Here is a 19998-nt window from a genome sequence, read left to right as displayed (position 1 = left end):
TCCTGCCCCTCTCCCTTGTGCTGACTGGCTCTCAGAACCTTCTGGAGTTGCTTTAACTCACTGAGACAGCAGTATTTGTATATTGAACATCTCTGTAACTTGAGAGGTACTCTAGAAAGTCAACTTGCTGTTACTTGAGCTAAGTTGTGTAAGGCAAAAATAGTGATTCCCCTACCTCACACAAAGCCGCTATGGATATATCTGTGCTGGATTCCCTTATGTCTAGTTCACCATCTTGAAACTGGAGGCATGAATAAACTACAGCTGTCTGAATAAATTAGTTCTGTTGAACATGAGGTAGCTGAAGAGGGGCAGCCTGAGTATACTGAATATGTGTGGCATCTTAAAATCACAGAAACTGTCTAGGTTGTCGATCTAGCAGGTTTCACTACCTAGTGATTTACATCTGTTGCCTGTTCTCTGCAAATGAAACTTGGAGAATTAGCAGTTCACATTCTTCTCTTTATTTTAAATCTGTTATAATCTAGAACCTGTATGCTATGTATCTAGAGAAAGATAATGTAGAGTAATTGGAAATTGCTTCTCACAGAAGCTGTTTCAAGAAGTGCTCTTTTCAGGGTTGGTTGCCGCTTTACTGGTGACACCCAGTGACCCAAGTTGCATGTGGTACTCTCCCTCTCTCTGCAGTTGCCATAGATGAGTCGTGGGACACTCAGTCCAGTTCTCCCTGGTGGCAGCAAATGCGCTCGGCTTGTGTTCAGTCTGAAAACAATGCTGCTGCGTTGCTGTCTGCTCACGTTGGGCATTCTGTAACTGCACAGATAATTGACAGTGTGACAGAGAAAAAGGTAAGTCATCTTGGACCTCTCCTTCTATTTACTGTATCAGTCCCACAGAAATTGCTCTCTTTGTAATAGAATCACCTCCCCAGCATTCCTGTGTGGCTGTTTGAACACAGGCACAAGCATGCCATCCTGCATGCCTGAAAATTTATATCTGAATTTGAAGAGTATTATGCTGAGTGTGTATCAGCACTGTTTGCTAAATACACTGAAAAATATCGTGGGAACTGTGCAGCAAGTTTTTCTTTTGATAGCAAATGATGTTGACAAACTGAAAACCTACACAGTTTCCACATAGATGTGAGAATTCCACTGAACTTTGTATGGTAGACTTGTTTTAACATGGTTAAAAGTACATAAGTTACTATCCCTTCTTAAGGTGATGAGTGTTTGGTTTTCTTGGCAATAAATGTCTTTTCCCAAAGTTGTGGTTTAAGACTATGAAACTGGATACAGCATTGCAGTTCAGGATAGAGAAAGTTATTCCATTCCTAAATAGCCGTAGGCCTATGCTTGTTTTACTGCTTAACAGACTAGACGGGGTTTAGCTGATGCAGAGTCTTGCAAGTAGACTGCCTTATAACTAGATTACCAGGAAATATTTTAGTAGTTTTGTACATTCATCTTAAATGTTGCAGTTCTGTACGTGAAAATTTTCAGTGTTGCCCAAATAGGAGTGTTGATATGTTGCAACATAGTACGTTTTAACCATATGCTCTCACCTTTGTCACCTTTCGTCTCTTCGACTCTTAAAAGAATAAAGCAACAGCTTTATTTCCTTCAAAACTCCTCTTCCATAAAGCCATTTATCTTTTCCACCATTTTTGTCCCCTACCTTCCTTTGGCTTAAAGCCTAGAGGTGTTAATGGCCAGGCTTCTGAGAACTCATGGAGTTTGCTGTCTTGGTGTACAAAGGTAGAAATCAGATCTGCACCCTACTGGGATGATTCTTGTGCTTCCTGGCAAATTATCTGCTGATAAACAAGAGAATTATCAAAATAATGCATAGAACTGCAATGCCATATGATGCAATACTTCTGGGTGTATAACATATGTATATTTTAATCATAAATGTGTTCTGCATTAATCATATAGGTAGGGAATATGAATATATAGTGGAAGATTAAAAATTAAGTGTTACTGAAGGGATTCTAACCCATTTTTCAACTAAATATGAACTTAAAAATAGGACTGTAAGGTGACCTTTCACGTACTTCTCTTTCCTTAGGCTTTCATTTAAGAATGTGTGCATCTTGTGAGCAGTGTGAGTTATTAATTGATCTTTGCATAGTAGGTAATATACATACTTAAAACTCAATCGTTCTTTAAAATGCAGCAGGTCTTGAGATATACCTTTACATTTTAATACCGTGCCTTTTCTTTTTTAAACTAAACTGTGCTACTTTAAGTGAACAGATCTTAAAACAGTTCATGTGTTCTGTTAGTTTTCCCAGATAATTGTAGGTTCGGACACAGAATCCTGGGAAGCACTTTCTCTTGATGCTGAATATTGGAAACTTTTGCTGAAGCAGTTAGAGGATTGTCTGATACTTCAAACGCTACTGCACAGCAAAGTGAGCACAAGGACAAAAAGAGTTTCATCACTCCAGACTGAGCCTTTGGGCAGACTTTCTGTAAAGAAATTGCTTGAAGCTGGAAAAGGTACTTTTTTTTTTCCCCTGAAAAGGTGATTGATCGTCTTTCTAATAGATTTGTGAGCCATCTGTACCTACTTAATGTTATATAGTGAGCTAGAAATTGTTCTGCTGGTTACTTCTCTTAATTTGAGAACCAATGCAGACATGTAGAATACCACTTTAAAACAGTAAAAAAAGCCATAAAGACTGCATTGCAAGCCTCTTATCAGTTGATTAAGAAGCTTTCTAATTATTGGATTATCCTTATGTAATTAATGATAGTAGTTAAAACTTACGTCTCTTCTGCTGCCCTTCGATTCTGAACCATAAATCTTCTGGCATACATTGACTGTACCTCATTCTTTTTTTTGTTGTTTTTAACATCCTAGGAGGAATTGCTGATGCTGTAGCAAAGTGGGTTTTTAAGCAAGGCTTCCATCCTGTTGTGCTGAATTTGGCCCAATGCAAAACCAATACACATAGTACTGAGGAATCTGTAGAAATGCGTACTAATGTCTTTCTTGAGGAACCACAAGCAGATGCAGGCTTGGAAACAGTCCTAGGTAAGAAAATAATGTTAATTCCTCAAATTCTAAATATCTGTGGAGATGTCTTGGTTGTTGCTGTGGTGAAGTAGCAGAAATTACAGTGGGAACCGGTCTGTTCTGTAACTAGCACATTTTCTTCTTCCAGAGTTGCTGCAACTAGCATATCAGCAGTTTCCATGTAGTCTTGAAGTGGATGTCCTTCACGCACATTGCTGTTGGGAATATGTAGTGCAGTGGAATAAGGATCCAGAGGTAAGAGAGTTTCATTTGCGCGGAGTAATGGTTGAGACCAGCTTCACAGAAACAGCTCTTCACAAGTTTGTAATAGTTCATAAAAGCTTTCATTAAGAACACTGACTTTGAACACATGCGAGTTACAATTTTTCTGTGATAACTTTTCACTGTGAGGGTTATGGAGCACTGGACCAGTCTGCCCAGATTGGTTGTGGAGTCTCCTTCTCTGGGGACATTCAAAACCCACCTGGACGAGTTCCTGTGTTACCTACTCTAGGTGGTCCTGCTCTGGCAGGGGGGTGGACTTAGATGACCTTTCAAGGTCCCTTCCAACCTTTAAGATTCTGTGATTCTGTGAATGCAGGCTGAATGGCACCTCACAAAGACAGGCCTGTATGTTTCTCAGCTTCTTAAAACTCTTCAGTGTGGAATCTGGATTCAAATAAGCAGCACAAAGAAGGGGTTTATCTGTATTTATGCAAGAAAAAAAAACAGTACTGCAAAACAGTGAGGAACTTTTCCTTTGTTCTAGAAATGCTAAAGCAGATCACAGGATACTGAATTGATTAGACTAGAATCCATTCCATTTAAAGAAGAAGAAAGGGTTTGTTGAACATTCTTAGCTGCCCTGGCTACTGCTGGGCATTGTCATAGCCTTTTTTTCTGCTGCAGCCCTATAGCTTCTGCAACACTGGAAACTGCTGTCCTAAATTCAGATTGTATTAAAATTGGAATTATCACACCTCAGATCTGTGCAGTGTAACACCCTGCTAGAGAACAGAAGGTTCCTTTGAGGTTGTTAAAAACTTCACTCCATCATAATGTATTGGAGTAAAATTCAATCTTTCAGGCGCAAATGGACTTTGTGTTTGAAAAATAACCATAGTCAGAGGAGCCACCTTTCAACAAAGAGCATGTTGGCAGCACATACACTAAAACAAAGCCCTGCAAACAGTGCTGGAATCACAACATCCTTCATGATTCCTAAAACAAACTTTGCCACTTGCACATATGTTTGTCAGGTAGTAGCAGAGAAGATTGCAATACCAGAGCGGCTTACAAGTTTTATAACTGTCAAAAAAATAGTAGCTTTAAAATTAAATCTACCTGAGCCCTTTAAGAATCAACAGTTTTACGTTTAAAAGGAGTTTTTGATAATGTAGTAACTTGTTCTTCTACTTTTTTTGTCTCACATAAGGAAGCATGTTTTCTCATTAGGTCTATAGATCATCTGAGATGCATCATTAATGCCCACGTACAGCACGGTAAGTATGAAGCTGTTATTCAGAGTGGTCTTTGTTGAAATTGTGAAACAGCAGAATGACTGTTTCTTGACTAGTGTAAGTGTGTGCAGTTTATAGTAGTGATGGCCATTTGCTCTTAAAAAAACAAAATTAAAAAATAAAGCCAAGAAAACCCAAAACAAAAAAAATCACCCCAGATTTTCTGCTGAGTTGTAGCTTTTGTCGTTCATGTTGAAACTGAGTTTCCATCAGAGCCATAAACACGTTGGCTACGTAAAGCTGGTGTCCTTCACTAAAAACGTTTAAAAATAAAATTGTCTTGAAACAATTTCAAAAAATTGTATTTCCATAGTGGCACATGCTTCTTGCAGTCTGTTACATTTCATGCATTTCATGCATTTCTTGATACTCTGTTTCAGTGAATGCCATGACAATTGTTTTTTTAGTAGACTATTATGTATGCAAATAAAGCGCATTCTATACTCAAAACACTTGTCTTAAACCTTCATGCTTACCACCAAAGTTTCTGTGTACCTACAAGGCTTGTCCCAGTTTGCAGAAGCTGACAATTTTAACAAATGGTTCATTGCACTTCTGACTGTATTTAATCACCAAGTCAGTCTCCTCCTGAGAAATCTGAAGTCTAAAGTCTGAAATCTTGACCCATCTGGACACGTTCCTGTGCGACCTGATGTAGGTGGACCTGATTCTGCAGGGGGTTGGACTAGATGATCTCTAAAGGTCCCTTCCAACCCCTGCCATTCTGTGATTCTGTGATTCTACCATTCTGTGATTCTAAAGTGCAAGTGTAAAGCAGTAAGGATAACTCTCAGTCCTCCTTGTTGCATTCACCATCTCTTTTTAACTTGCCACCTGCGTGAAGGGAACTTTGGCCCACAGCTTTTCACTCCACACTTGTAAGATCTCTCTTCTCTCAAAGTTTATGAGTTTGCAATTGTTGCAGGTATCGCTTTGATGATGTGGAACACGTTCATAGTAAAAAGGCTTTCTTCTGCCACGTATCTGATGGACAAGGTGAGTGCAGTAGTTTAACAGTATTTTTTAGACTGATTTTTTACTATTAACTGAAAAGTTAAACTAGTGTCTTCAAACTAGTGTTTTGTGCTTTTAAAATGTTTGGAATATCCTTGATTTAAGCATCACTCCCATCTCCCTTTCCCCTGGCCCCTACTCTGATTATTTGGTTTATGATGTAGCTAACTTTGAGAACTGATGAAAGAAGACATACTTTAAAATATCAAATCAGTGGAATGATCAACTGTAGGCAGCTTTAAGTAACAGCTCAAATGCACTGGCTGAGATGTACTGAATACTTAGGTGTAGTGTTAATTTATAAGTGATAAATAAAAAGTGCTTGTGAAGGAGTTTGAAACTATATATGCATACATATATCAAATGTTAAGTTAGAAAACAATAAATAGCTTTTATTTTTTCCCCTGTGCCTGTTTCCTGGTAAATTAGTGCCATAAAACTTTCAGTTTCCCAGAAGCAGCAGCTTTTGCTAATGTTATGGGCCAAGTTTTGCACATATGACCTCTCAGACTGCAAAATGCAGAAGATTTTGTGGATGTTGTATAGCATTTTTGACTATCACTACTATTGTAAATCAGCCTCTGTCGTAGTATGCAGCTTGTTTACTGTGAGTGCCAGCAGTCTTTTGTCCCTGATAAACTTTATTTTTCTCATGCTTATACATAATGCAGTGGATCGGTTTACTGGAAGACAGTTTAGGAAGAGTACTGCCAGTAAGTGATAGATCTGCTTAAATTGTGTAAGGAGAATCTGCCTGATGGTTTGTCAGATGTAAACCAGCAGCTTGGTGTTTTTCAGCATAGAACTCAAGATGCAAAGAAAAGTGTTGAGGGATATTTAAACCGAGCAAATCAGCACAAAACCCACAAGAACTGGTTCTCTCCTCGTCTTTTCTCCTTCTCCTTTGCTCCTCTCATTTTCTGCTTTTGCTTTTTGTTTAGCTCTGTAAGAATTGGAGAATGTCATCTTCCTCGTTCCTTTCACCATATAGGGTCAATTGTACACAGTTGTAGTAGGTGCTGCTTCTGCAAAAACTCTTTTCCCATTTTGCTGCATGCCTTTATGTAAATCTACCACCACTACTTCTGCCTGGATTAACACCCACAGGAGAAGAGAGAAAGGTTTTTGTTAACCATCTGGTTTTGCACACTTCTGTTACCTCAAACAAACATGTAATAACAAATGTTGCTAACTTTTAATAGTTATTTATATGTGTTTGAAAGCTGGCAAAGTAACCCTTAGGGTTTGTCCATTAGAAGCAGCAGCACAACTGATCTCTCGCCAACTTCCAGGCACGTACAGTTTCCAAATCTGTTGGCACTTAATCAGTCTCAAAATTGACAGCTGGAAGTTGTCTTGAGTTCAGGCTTTGAAAACAGCATGATGGATCCCTTGAATTTGAGTTAAAATAATCCCACAGTTCAGAATGCTGGAATATGTTGTTTAGGTGTTGGTTAGATTCTGCCATGATGTTGTAATGATTACTTTTATGTTCTTGTGCTGTGGAAGAGAGAACTCCCACTTACATGTATGTGCTTCATCATGGGCAGCACATAATTCCACTTGTAGAAACTGGACCTCGTAGTAACATTCCTACACAGGGTATGATTGAGGGGTCTCTTCTGAAGAATTCAGATAGGGAAAGCATGGAAACTATGTAATAACTTTCTTATTAGACCTTCTCCATCTCAGAGTACGCATGCTGGAGCATTCACTCTTCCTTTCCTCTTCTCTTTTTCCCTAGTGTTTCCTTCTAATATCACACTTGGTAATACAGCTCTAGTTCTGTATTCTAGAAATCACTGAGAATTTTTTATCTGACTTTGAGATTTGAATGAGGACCTTGGGATCTTATTTCTAACCCTAGATTTTAAGAAGGGTGAACTTAGATATGGGCTTTGGTGATGTTCTATGACCTGTACCAGACCCTTTGTGGAAGCAAGCTATGTAGTGTCTTGCATTATGAGGAAAGGCTGCGGGAACTGGGGCTGTTTAGTCTGGAGAAGAGGAGACTGAGGGGAGATCTTATTAACATTTACAAATATCTAAATGGTGGGTGTCAGGAGGCTGGGGCAGCCCTTTTTTCTATTGTACCTAGCAACAGGACAAAGGGGTAATGGGATGAAGCTGGAACACAAAAAGTTCCGTTTAAACATAGGAAAAAGCTATTTGACTGTTCAGATGAGGGAGCCCTGGCACAGGCTGCCCAGGGAGGGTGTGGAGTCTCCTTCCTTGGAGACCCACCTGGACACATTCCTATGTGACCTGATCTAGGTGAACCTGCTTCTGCAGGGGGGTTGGACTAGATTATGTCTAAAGGTCCCTTCCAACCCCTACCATTCTATGATTCTATGTAGCTGTAATGAACTGTTTTCTTATTATATACTAGAGGAACAATAAGGAAATGTTAAAACTTGGGGTAACAGGTACGTTATGATGAAAATTACTTAATTATCCTGAAATACCTTTTTTTTTTCTTTAAAAACAGGTTGGAAAAGCTCCGAAGGACAGATTATGCAGAAGGGCAAGTAATACTACTTTTGTTCACATGGGAAGAAATGATTAAAAATGCCTTAATTTCACTCCTAGCTTGTAATTTGTTTTTGAGAGTTTCAGAAAAATTCAAAATGCAGCCCTAGAGAAAATGTTATGAATTTTAAGAAATGTGAACTAGTTTTTATGTGACAGAACAAGTGAGAACAGTACCATAACTTTGGGCATTATAGAAGGTTGACTTGAGACTATAATGTGGCATGAAAAACATGCATGATTTCATTAGTTAAAACATTTTTGGAAGACAACTCATGTGCTCAAAAAATGAAATTTATTATCTGTGATTACTTGAGGAAGTCAGACTTCTTTAGAGATACAGTATTGCAAATGGCTACGTTTAGTTTCATTCCTATTTTTCCCGCTATTTATAATTCTTGGTGAAGATCAGCGAATATTTGTTTACTTTTAAATACAACAGGTTAATAAACCGAGCTTAACGAGGTGTTTTGTGTCAACAACTGTCTTCTCAAACATACAGAGCTAATAAAAGCCCTTTTCAATTCCAAGCAAAACAAGTGAAGTCATACTATCTGTTAACAGGACGTAGGGATGGGTGACACAGCAATGACAGCTTTTCTTGGCTGCTGTTCACACCTTCTGCAAACGTTGCTAGAGGTAAGTTTCGTATTTTTTTTCCCCATAGAAAGTAAGGAACAAATTGATTTAAACTTAATTGTAAAAGGTGTGGTTATACTAATCTCTGCACCATTCACTTTGGACAAATATTAAGGAACTTCTAGACAACACGAAATTTTCCTTTCAATGTCACTGCAGGGAACTGCCAATGGCAGCCCCGTCTCTTGCACAGAAAGCCAGTGCAGGTGACGTTTTGCGTGTGACTCCCTTTTCTTTGTTGCTCTGTCAGGCTGATGTTGGCAGTGACGAAATGCAGGCTCCTGTCTTAGATACTGAAGATGCCTGGGTGGCAGTGGAAGGACCAGTATCCATAGTAGAACTGGCCCTCGAGCAGAAGCGCATTCACTACCCACTTGTTGAACACCAGTTTGTGTTATGCACGATCCTGTACGCCATCATGAGGTTTTCGCTGAAGAGTGTGAAGCCTCTTTCACTGTTTGATAGCAAGGTATGTTTTTTGAAAGCATAAACCTTACTGCTGCTGTCTTTCCTCTAGCTATCTACAGTATATACTTGCTTCCACTCTTTAAACAGTTAATACATAATTTTATGAAAGCCATTTACTTCACTATGGTGCATTAATGAAGTTGTTCGGGCTGAGACCCAGACTTGGTGCTTTTCCTTATGAAAAAAAGATTTGTAGTGACTTCAGATGTGTGAAAATCAGCTCCTTAATGATTAGCTTGCCTGAAAGTACTCCACGGTAAGGACACTGGATGACAGGCTTTCCTAGTTGATTTGAGAAGTGCCAGATCAGAGAAAACTTAAATATTTAAGGTCAGAAATTTGATGTTAGTGTCACAGTTGTATGCATTATTGCTGAATTCCAGAATTCTGAACATCTCCAAGAGAATAAACAGCTTGTCATTTAATGCATATAGAATCATAGAATGGTAGGGTTGGAAGTGACTTCTATAGATCATCTATAGAACTCCCAACTCCCCTGCAGAAGCAGGTTCACCTAGATCAGGTCACATAGGAATGTGTCCAGGTGGGTCTTGAAGACCTTCAAGGAAGGAGACTCCACAACCCCTCTGGGCAGCCTGTGCCAGGGCTCCCTCATCTGAACAGCGAAATAGATTTTTCTTATGTTTAAATGGAACTTCTTGTGTTCCAGCTTCATCCCATTACCCCTTTGTCCTGTTGCTAGCTACTATAGAAAAAAGGGCTGCCCCAGCCTCCTGACACCCACTATTTAGATATTTGTAAATATTAATAAGATCCCCCCTCAGTCTGCTCTTCTTCTTTTGCCATAGACTCTTCCGTGTGCAAGCTGTGGTCAAGCAGTTGGGTCTGGTTTTAGTATTTTGCCATAAATCAAGTTCCATTGGCTTTATGCCTTTTTTTGTTTTCTTATCTGTTAGCAGACAGAATTTCACTACTTTTTCTCATGTAGGAATGCATATTATATCTCAAGATTAAAATCAGGTCCTGATCCTTTCTTTTATATCCAATTGTTGTTCTCAGCCGTTGCCTTTTTGCCTTCACTCACTCCGGGTTTCCATTTGCTCTGTGATGTTTATGTTACACGTCTTTAGAGAGTCCTGACTGGTGACTGAGAAAGAGGTTCAAAGTTTCAGGGACATTTTTATGACCTTATTTTTGATGAGGCAAGCCACCATCTAGACCTTACACGTTCATCACTGTCTTTTTAACACATGCCTGTCTCTTGTACCACTTTCTCTGCTGCCTGCGATGGTACAGAGCAGGACTGCTAGAGATGCTCAGCATTGAGTATGTCACTGCTGGAGCATGGTGGGCTGAACAAGGGCTGCCATGTGCCTTCGTTCCGGGCTTTAATCTCTACTTCAAGAGACTTAAAAATTAAGTGCTGTCAACTATATAAATAGATAATAGATAAAATGTTTTTTTTTTCTATCAGCTAGTCTGCATTTCTTCCTGCATGTTATGCTCAGAACGTTGGTCTAGGGCCTGGAACCAGGAAATACATCCAAACTTCATCTCTGGCTGGTACCTATTTTTGTACCTAATTTTGTAGGCAAGTAGTTTTAAGTTGGAAATCAAATCCTTGACATGTTGCAGTCGCGTGAACAAAGGTTTGTTTTGTTCTGTGGCTTTAACTTACATTAATTTTTGTCCTCAAAGAGAAATAGAAGTTGCAGTACAAATCAAATGTAATAATAAATAAGTAGGCTTCTTAGTATTGGATCAAAATGAGTTCCTTGTATTCCCCCATATTTCTGAGGCCTGTCTTTGGTTCTCAATTTTAGGGCAAAAATGCGTTTTTCAAGGACCTTACTTCAATTCAGCTGCTACCTAGTGGGGATATGGATCCAACTGTGTTATCTGTACGACAACAAGTAGGTATATGTTTTGTCCTGAAAGTTCTTAAACTTCTAAAATGTCAAATAATAGTGAAGTAACCTGCAATTTTTACTTTCAAGTTCTTGGTCAAAGTTGTGAGTGCAGCGGTTCAAGCGCTGTGTTCATCACAAAAGGCCAAAGAAGTCTCAGAAGAGGAATTGTTTCCTTTTGAAAAGGGGAAGAATTGGCCAACTCTGGCTGTGGACCTGGCTCAGCATCTTCAAATCTGTGAGGATTTGGTCCAAAGGCATTACGTCTGTGAACTGTATAGTTATGGGATGGATCATCTTGGTGAAGAGGTAACAACAGCTTTTAACGACTTTAAATCAGTACAGCATTATGTCAGGTATTCTGCTAAAATGACTGTTGCACTTACTTATAATGCCTGGAAAGGTTAGGCAAGGATTATCGGGCTCAAAAAAATTAGCAGGCTGGGAAAGTACTTTTTCAAGACCAGTAATTACCCTCATTCTTCTTTCTTCCCCAAAAAAATCTATGTATAGCAACCACTGGGAATGTGAGAGGGAGCTATAGTGCTGGTCTAAACCGTTACAGCCGCCTTAAAATTTTACTGTACTTGATAGTTTCAGGAATCTGCTTTTTTGCTTTGTAACCTCTTCTTTTAGAAGAAGTTCACCAGTCTTTGGATAAGAAAATGCTTCTCCTTTTTGAGGGGGAAAAAAGCAAACAGGAGGATAGACGGGAGTTAGGGGTGTGTTGCTGAACTCTACAACAGATCTTGTGCTTGTGCTACTCACTGTGTAAGATACAGAGTAATCCTCTGCCTTTGCTCACTGTTCTGCTGTTCCAAAGCTTTTAGTAACATGCTGTATTAGAGTAAATAGAGGGAAAACTTAAACCATCTCAAAACTATTTTTCGTTTCAGTATCAAGAAGCTTCTTTTGATGGTGCTTTTCAAGCCTCCTGGTATTTGAGCTGTGTCATGCTGAAATGGTTTCTAGTTCCTTGTGTCTTTCTATTTTCAGGCCTTTCATCAGGTGGCAGACAAAGAAGTACTTGCGTCACAGCTGCTCATCCTGGCTGGGCAGAGACTGGCCTTCGCTTTACTCCACACACAGATGAAGGAGGGTATGGAACTCCTTGCTAGGCTTCCTCCAACACTGTGCACTTGGCTCAAAGCTATGGTAAGTTCTGCTCGTTAGAAAATTGGGTTGATTTTTCAGAAGCTCCTGTTCACCAAGACAGAGGCTACATTTGAATGGCCGTTTCTTTACTAATGGAAACAATAACTCTTCTGTTTTTTTTTCCCCGCTGCTAGTTGTGTTTCATGGGTCAAAGCATCAGCTTAAACCTTAGTAATCTGTTTTATACAAGTCCAGCGGGGCTTACATGCAGAGAATCATCTGTCATATTCTCTTAATGCTGCGTTTATTCTCTGATGCAGGACCCCCAGGAACTGCAAAATGTGGAAGTGCCAATTGCAACAACAGCTACACTGGTGAACAAAGTAGTCGAGCACTTACCGGAGAACCACGGGCAGTATGGCCTGGCCCTGAACCTGTGTGAGGCAGCGGCAGCTCTCTCCTCCTGACATCCTCGCCCAGCCCACTGCTGCTCTTCTGTGCTGTCCTGCATGATTTTCACGCAGCGAGGCCAAACTTCACAGAAAGAAACTTCCATCTGGCTCTCATTAAACGAGGAAAAGAGCGGTGTTTCCCACCCCAGAATTTCAGAGGTGGTAATTAGGAGTGTACGTTAAATTCCACGCTGGTACACGGGCGTTTCGTTTCCAGTACACTTGTCGGTATCTCAGATGCTTTGGTATTTATTTCTGACTTCAGCGCTTTCTGCAGTAGCCTAAATTGGAGCTGTTTGACAGCAGTTTTAGCCTATTTACCAAGTGACATCTTGTGGAATTCTGTATTTCATGCCGGCAGTAACTGCTTGGTTTCAGTGTTCCGAGTATGATTTGTTTTGCAAACCAAGCCCGAGAGTTACACTCGAGGAAAGCTACAGTCTCTGAGGTCACCAGCCCATAGTGTTTTTTCCAGAAGCTGTAGAGTTGGTGTTGGGCTCATGCCTTGGAACTGCAGCGTACGTGGGGCGAGGACTGCACTAGACAAGAGAATGGGACATTCTGGGTCCTGACACAAAGGGAGAACAGCCCACCTGAGAAACAGCTTTGGAAGGAGAATACAGTTCTCCCGACACAAGTACAGGCTCCTCTTTTAGTTCACGTCTCCCAGTTGTTGCCCTTAGAGCGCTGGGCTTCAGCTAAAGCTGGATTTACAGCCCTTTCCTTTATTATTAAGCTCTGCTGAGTTTAAGTAGGTCAAAGAACATCTTGCTGGAAGGTTGTTCCCCCGTTCTCTCTGTAGATGTAGTATGCGCTAAATCTCTGCACATGTTAACTTGTAGTCAAAAACTGCTTAAGAAGTTGACCCAACTTCACTGAAGATACATAGTAAGGGGTACCTTAGCCTTAAAACCCCAGTTCTATTTACAGTACCTACAGGGAATCATATAGTGAGTATCTTCACTATGGGAGTGGTATTAAATGTGATTATGTTGCATCAGTTAGTACTGTTGACTTCCTACATAAAGGAAGCCAGGAGAGAAAAATGAAATTGGTGTAAACTGTTTTTGTCTTAAGTCAGCTGAAAGGACTAGCTCCATCTTGTAACCTGCTCCTCTTGCATCATATGTAAGAAACAGTCATCATATTCTGCCTTCAGGGAGCCAGAATTTGGTCTTACCTTTCTCAAGTATGTGCTGCTGTCATCTAAGGGTTAGACTCCCCCTATAAAAACAATGGTAAAGAAGGGGGCTTGTTATATACAGCCTCCTTCCCCTGCTCAGCAGCCCCAGCTCCTAATCACTGCACTGCCCTCTAGCTGATGGTTTCTTGGAAGGTTTTGATACTAAACACTTGACTCCTACAGTGATACGAGATCAGATAGAACAAAGTAGAATAAGAGTTGTAGTAGGGAATAAGTGTCCAGCCCTGCTCTCTGTTTTAGGTACTTCTGTACTGATTTCCATCACTGAGCTTAAAACAGCTGTAGGGAAGAAAAAATGGAAGCAGGCATGATAGTAGAGGTGACTTTACCACTTCTGAAGTGACTTCAGCACTTCAAACTTCTGCAGAACTGGGAATGCTAGAGATCATGGAACCTGAGAAGAACCAAACCCCTTTGAGTTGCATTACATTCCTGTATCCTGGTACAGCTGTGTAAAGGATTTTATGGTAATTGAGTATCATGTCAGAGCTGACACACTACACCAATCAAATCTGTAATGTATTGTAAGTAATACTCTGTATATAGTGCTATTTTGTGTCTAATTTGCTGTGGATTTGTGTAAATTGATTAAATAAAATTTGAGGTTTCATTTGGTGTCTTCTTTTTAGGGAATGGTGGTCACCACCTTTTCTCTTCTTCTGTCCTGGTTTACAGGAGTAGACACTCCAGGGTAGGGAGGACTGGTTCTGTGGGGCTCCCCAGCACTACCTGCTGACAGTATAACAAATGATTCCACAGCGGCCGTTTTGCTGCGGGATTTCACTCCAGTAGAAGTGAACTTCCAAAGAACACAATGTCACTAAAACCAACTAAGTCAGTCAGTTATTCTGAACCACCCTTTTTTATTAAGCTGAAAAGTGATATACACAAACAGGTATATACATAAGGTGCCCCCCCCCCCAACACATGATCATTCTGCTCAGGCTGGGGCTCAAGCTTCTAGTTCTACAGGCTTCGGTCCACAGAGCCGCCGGGTGTATGCTTCAGCACTTGTGACTGGAGCAGCGCGTGTGGTAGCGTTTCGCCTTCACGTGCTGCCCTTCCCAGCAAGGACGTTGAGGCAGCGCGGGCAGGGGGTGCTGGAGGAATCAGACGTGTATCTCCTGCAGCGAGGGCATTTTGCTTTGGCAATGGGGAGGGCCAGGACTTTATATGAAGATTCTTCCCGAATATCGCCACCTGTTGAAGAAGGGCAGCAGGGCTGAGCAGGGGGCTGGGGCATGCTCCACTCTACAGGAGAAGCCAGCAACACGATATGGCATCATTGCAGGAAAGTACCAGCTGCTGAGCACCAGGGGGCGTGCCCGGAATCCTCTTACCTTCCAAGTTAATGAGAAAGGTGCCTTTGACGACGTTGGCATCTGCAGGTGTCTCTTTAGGAAGCTCAGTCACCAGGGTCGTCTGGGAAGCCATCATGATTTCATTCAGCTGGGAAACACTCGAAGTTTCTTCAGCCTGCAGTGCCTAGGGAAGAGAGTTCAGTTTCAACTTGCAACCTTCTTTTTGTTCCTCAGAAAATGTTACAGCAAAAGCAGAATTACTGTGTATGTGAGTTCAAGAGCTGTCAGAGCCTTACCATGAAAAGAGCACAGATGTCTGCCTCAATACATCTAAATATACGCATACACAGAATTGTTTAAATCCAGCATCAAAACTGAGGTGTTTGGCTGCAAGCTCTAAGCTGCCCCGTTCTTTAGAACAAATGCCAAGACAATGGTTCACTGATAAGCGAGGATTATCTGAAGCAGGGGTCTAATTTTCTTACTCCTGCCAGGAATATGGCTACAAACTTGAACTGCAGTGCCCAAGGCTCCCTCTGCAGGAACTTTCCCATTGCACCGAGAGAGCAGATTACTTTGGGGGAGCACTGCCGGCAGCACTAGAACTGGTGTTTTCCAAGGACTCCAAGGTGTTTTCAAGCTTCAGTGACTAGCAAATACTGTAGCTCGGGGGTCCATATGGGTTCCAGTACTGGTTAACGTACTAATAACCTGGATGATAGGGTAAGTTTGCTAATGCTACACCAGGCTCCTATGCTGTCATTCAAAGGGACTCAGCAAGATGGAGAAGCGGGCTAGCTGCAGTCTCATGGAGTTCAGTAAAGGGAAAGGGCCAGTCCTTACTCCAGGGAGGAGTAAGGCCAGGGAGCAGTACACACTGAGGGCAACTGGCTGGAAAGCAGCTTCACAGACAAGGGGTCCTGGGGGAGAAGCAGCTGCCCGTCGGCCAGTGACATGTGCTGGCCCCAGAGGTGGCCAACAGCAATCCTGCATTAGGATGAGAGCTGCCAGCAGGCTGATAGAGGTGATCCTTCCTCACTGCTCAGCCCTGGTGAGACACATCTGCAGTGCTAGGGGCAGTTCTGAGCTTCACACTGAGAGACGTGTGAACTTACTTACAATGTGAATCCAGCAAATGTTGATAAAGATAATGAAGGACCAGAGCATTTCTTGTACAATGAGAAGGTGACATTTGGGACTGCTCAGCCCAGAGAAAGGAAGGCTCGGGGGTATAAATAACTGGTGGGAGAGTGTAAAGAAGATGGAGCCAGGTACTTCAAGCGTGCTCAGTGATAGGGCAAGAGGCAATAGACAGATATTGAAAGAGGAAATTCCAAGAAAACCGCTTTTACTGTGATGCTGGTCAAGCACTGGCACAGGTAGCCCAGAGAGATTGTGGAGTCTTCATCCCCAGAAACATTCAAAACCCAACTGGACCCTATCTGAGGCAACCTGCTCTAAGTGACCCTGCCCGAGCAAGGGGCTTTAGGCTATACAGGCTTCAGCCTTCCGTTCTGACCTCAACTATTCTGTCATTTTCTGGCACATATGAAGCAGAAGAAAGTTGACAGAAATAAGTATTTCTTGGACAGACGACACTATTAGTCATGTCTCTTACCTCCATTAATTCAAACAGCAATCCAGGCTCAATTACAATGATGACTTCGTATTCCAAAGCATTCTTGCCAGAGATGGACCCAAGGAAAGAGTCTCTCATTGCACATGCACCTTCTATTGCTTCCTCTATGCCAGGCTTCTTCCATGCTGAGCTTGCATTAATCCAGCCGGTACGAAACACACCCTCTGAGGCTTGAAAGCAAACAGGGCAATTCCTAATTTAGTGTCTTTCTATCCAAATACTTATTAAATGATAAAGAAAGAATGGCATATCTCTCTATTTGCATTCCTTTTACCCATACAATTAAACGGGGCACTAAACTCCTTAGAAATGATACGTGTTTTACCTTTCTTATAAGGGAGGTGCTGGAAAACCTCTTCTGCCAAGTGCGGAAGAATCGGGGCAAAGGATCTGACCACTACGTCTAAAGCCTCCGCCAGCACGGTCTGACATGAACGGCGCTTGGGATCTTTTTCCTCCTCACAATAGAGCCTGCAAGGCAGAGGTGAGAGCTGGAAAGTATTTGTATGTTCATGGTCCTGTTCTTGCCCAAGGGCCACACTTTCAGGACTGCCACTGAAAGCGCAGATGACTGACCCAGCTTGTCCTTCTAAGCAAAGCTTTTTAGAACTGGCCTTCCTAGGCAAGCACAGTGGCACAGCTACAGGACCATTTGCATATGCAGCCACATCTCGTCACAGGAAAGGAGATTTTTTTATGTGGCACGTTAATGTGCTTCATTTGTGTAGAAAATCTTTCCTCAGGGAGGTGAGCCTGCAGCTCTGTTAGCTCTTCCTTCTGGCTCATCTAAGAATGTAGCATTAGGGCCTTCCTCTTTTTTTCCCCCCCTCTACTTGCATCCTGGAAACTAGAGATGAGCACGAACCTCCCATCAGTATAACCCCTGCCCTCCTTCCCCCAAGAAACAGTCCTTTCAAAATCTACAAAGGTATCAGTCACATCTTTAGGATTCTTCTACTGATCTAAAAACCAGGTAGAGACATGAGATTGCCCAGACAATGTGCTAAAAGCCCTTCCCCTTCCCAAGTTCAGGTACAAGTACTTCTAGGCACAAATAGTGATCCAAGAACCTACCTTAACTTAGCTTTAAAGGCATACGCTTGATTATCTGATTCAGTATCCTGGACAGACACTGATAGCAGCACAATGACAGCAAAAACACTCAAAGCAGCTCAGCATTCACCTGTGAGCTCTAGTGCTCCAAAGCACAAACAAGTAACTCTGAAATGTTCACAGACACCTGTATTCACCCAGCATTCACCTGCAATGTTACTACCTCCATCTCAAACTGATTAATGTGGTATTTTCCCCTTCTAAAGGCAGCAGTAATGAACATACCTGTCTTTGATTATGCTGAAATAAAAGTTAGACAAGTTTCTGGAACAGAATGCTTGCAGCAATCGAACAACTTTGCTGTAATCGTACTCTTTGTAGGCCTCTGTAACCTGGGAGATGGGGGAAGAGAGAGGTGAGAAAGGCACATCAGTTTTCCTCACGTGGCATAGGATGACAGCCCCTGATGACCCTGAACTTACAGAAACTAATGAATGACAAAGTCTGGGAAAACCTTTAATGAAAAGCTTCTTGGAGGGGCGAAAAAAAGTGGGAATTCAGTTAACAATTGGGACAAAGAAATAAATTCAAATTTGAGGAGAGAGGAGAGGAGGAACCCCAGAAATTATGCCCATACTTCCTCAATCAGAAGAGTGTTTTCTGATTGACAGAAATTTGGACTACAGCACATTTCCAAAGCTCTAGAAGTTTTTGGGGTTGATTTTTTAATATCCTATTCTAATTATTTCCAAAGACTTCTAATTTGAGGCCCTGGGCAGGGAGGGAGGAGGAGTGGGAGAAAACGTTTGATTCCAAAAAGCTGTGTTTTCACAGAATCACATAGAGTTTGTTCTGAATTTGTTTCTGTTTGGTCAAAACCAAATTCACAATGTTAAAAACAAAGCCTTCCTCTCAAAAACTAAAACGCAAGGGAGTGCACATGGATTGGATCAAAGTAACTCCCGTAGCCGTAATTTGCCTACTTGACACATACTTTTTGGTGGGTGTCAGGAGGTTGGGGCATTCCTTTTTCCTATTGTATCTAGCAACAGGACAAGGGGTAATGGAAAGAAGCTGGAAGACAAAAAGTTCCATTTAAACATAAGGAAAAACTATTTCACTGCTCAGGTGATGGAGCCCTGGCACAGGCTGCCCAGAGGAGCTGTGGAGTCTCCTTCCTTGGAGGCCTTCAAGACCTGCCTGGACACGTTCCTACAGGACCTGATCTAGGTGAACCTGCTTCTGCAGGTGGGTTGGACTAGACGATCTATAAAGGTCCCTTCCAACCCCTACCATTCTATGATTTTTCACCAACACACTTTAAAGAATTTTCACTAGAGGGTACAGCCAGCGACAAAGGTTACGCATAATGTATGAATCTGGACACAGTGCCGCCCACCTTGCTGCCGTATTCCTGCAGTAAATGCAGCATGTACTGATCCACGATGTACATGTCGGAAGCAGGGACAGCATCGCTCTCTGGGTTGAAGCCAGTCATGTTTCCCAGCATGAAGCGCAGCGTGTTCCGCAGCTGGGAGCCAACCAGAGAAGTGAAGCATTAGTGGGTTGCACTTTAGGTGAAACACAAAGCAGTAGTAAGTCTCTAATGAGTTAACTAAGACTTGGCTGCTTTCCCAAACAATGGAACAACTCCAAAAGCATCATGAAGTACCTATGCCAAAAGGACCTACAGAAAAGCAAAGACAAGATTGGCTGCTACCAAAGGTTGCTGCAAAAACTAGTCTTCCCCCCACTGCACTTTACTGTTTGATCTGCAGATGTAAAAAGCAGTAGTACCTACTCAAACAAGTTTGGAAAAGCTTTCTTTAGCCTGAAGAACTTTGCAATGAACCCTACAGAGCCAACACAACCCCAAAGGGAAAGATGGCCCCTGTCGTTAGAAGGAAGAGCGCTGGCATGTCTGGCTCTTACCTTATTGATGTCATCCTTTGCAGCATTAAGCACAACAGGCCCAATCAGCACCTCAGTGAAAACGTTTGACTCTGCCACCCACCAGCGGAGAACATCGGCGCCATAGGGAGGATCCCTGGTGTGGTCCTCAGGAGAGACACAGAGGCACAGGAGTGAAACAGCTGGGGTCCTGCAGCATGGCCAGCACTGCAGACACCTATGCCCAAGTGTTCTCAGAAGGCCACTGTACCTGGAAGCCTTTGTCCTCTTTTAGCAAGACTCACTATTGAGCCACAGCTACAATATAGACTCGCAGCAGT

At 41.9% G+C, this 19998-nt stretch overlaps 2 protein-coding genes across 4 annotated transcripts in view; one reads left to right on the top strand and one right to left on the bottom strand.

The window, feature by feature from the left end:
• Nucleotides 1-14384, top strand: part of RAB3GAP2 (RAB3 GTPase activating non-catalytic protein subunit 2) — a 47258-nt gene extending 32874 nt beyond the window's left edge. For all 3 annotated transcript variants that reach the window (XM_061991453.1, XM_061991452.1, XM_061991454.1), the window contains 13 exons: nt 649-809; nt 2249-2465; nt 2830-3003; nt 3134-3240; nt 4421-4487; nt 5431-5501; nt 8008-8043; nt 8613-8687; nt 8938-9156; nt 10940-11029; nt 11114-11332; nt 12020-12178; nt 12439-14384. In XM_061991453.1, coding sequence (XP_061847437.1) covers nt 649-809; nt 2249-2465; nt 2830-3003; nt 3134-3240; nt 4421-4487; nt 5431-5501; nt 8008-8043; nt 8613-8687; nt 8938-9156; nt 10940-11029; nt 11114-11332; nt 12020-12178; nt 12439-12585 — 1742 coding nt within the window. In that variant the 3' untranslated portion in view covers nt 12586-14384. The remainder of the gene's footprint in view (nt 1-648; nt 810-2248; nt 2466-2829; nt 3004-3133; nt 3241-4420; nt 4488-5430; nt 5502-8007; nt 8044-8612; nt 8688-8937; nt 9157-10939; nt 11030-11113; nt 11333-12019; nt 12179-12438) is intronic.
• Nucleotides 14385-14617: 233 nt separating this feature from the next.
• IARS2 (isoleucyl-tRNA synthetase 2, mitochondrial) overlaps nt 14618-19998 on the bottom strand; it is a 30528-nt gene continuing 25147 nt past the window's right edge. The window contains exons 17-23 of the mRNA XM_061991449.1: nt 19700-19825; nt 19167-19298; nt 18053-18159; nt 17040-17185; nt 16694-16884; nt 15115-15259; nt 14618-14974 (exon numbers count right to left, since the gene is read on the bottom strand). Of these exons, the coding sequence (XP_061847433.1) occupies nt 14823-14974; nt 15115-15259; nt 16694-16884; nt 17040-17185; nt 18053-18159; nt 19167-19298; nt 19700-19825 (999 nt within the window). The 3' untranslated portion in view covers nt 14618-14822. The remainder of the gene's footprint in view (nt 14975-15114; nt 15260-16693; nt 16885-17039; nt 17186-18052; nt 18160-19166; nt 19299-19699; nt 19826-19998) is intronic.

This window comes from Colius striatus, chromosome 2 (genome assembly GCF_028858725.1).
Source record: "Colius striatus isolate bColStr4 chromosome 2, bColStr4.1.hap1, whole genome shotgun sequence".
Classification (NCBI taxonomy): Eukaryota; Metazoa; Chordata; class Aves; order Coliiformes; family Coliidae; genus Colius; species Colius striatus.
Note: the sequence above shows the minus strand (reverse complement) of the source record. Positions and strands in the feature narration are given on the sequence as shown.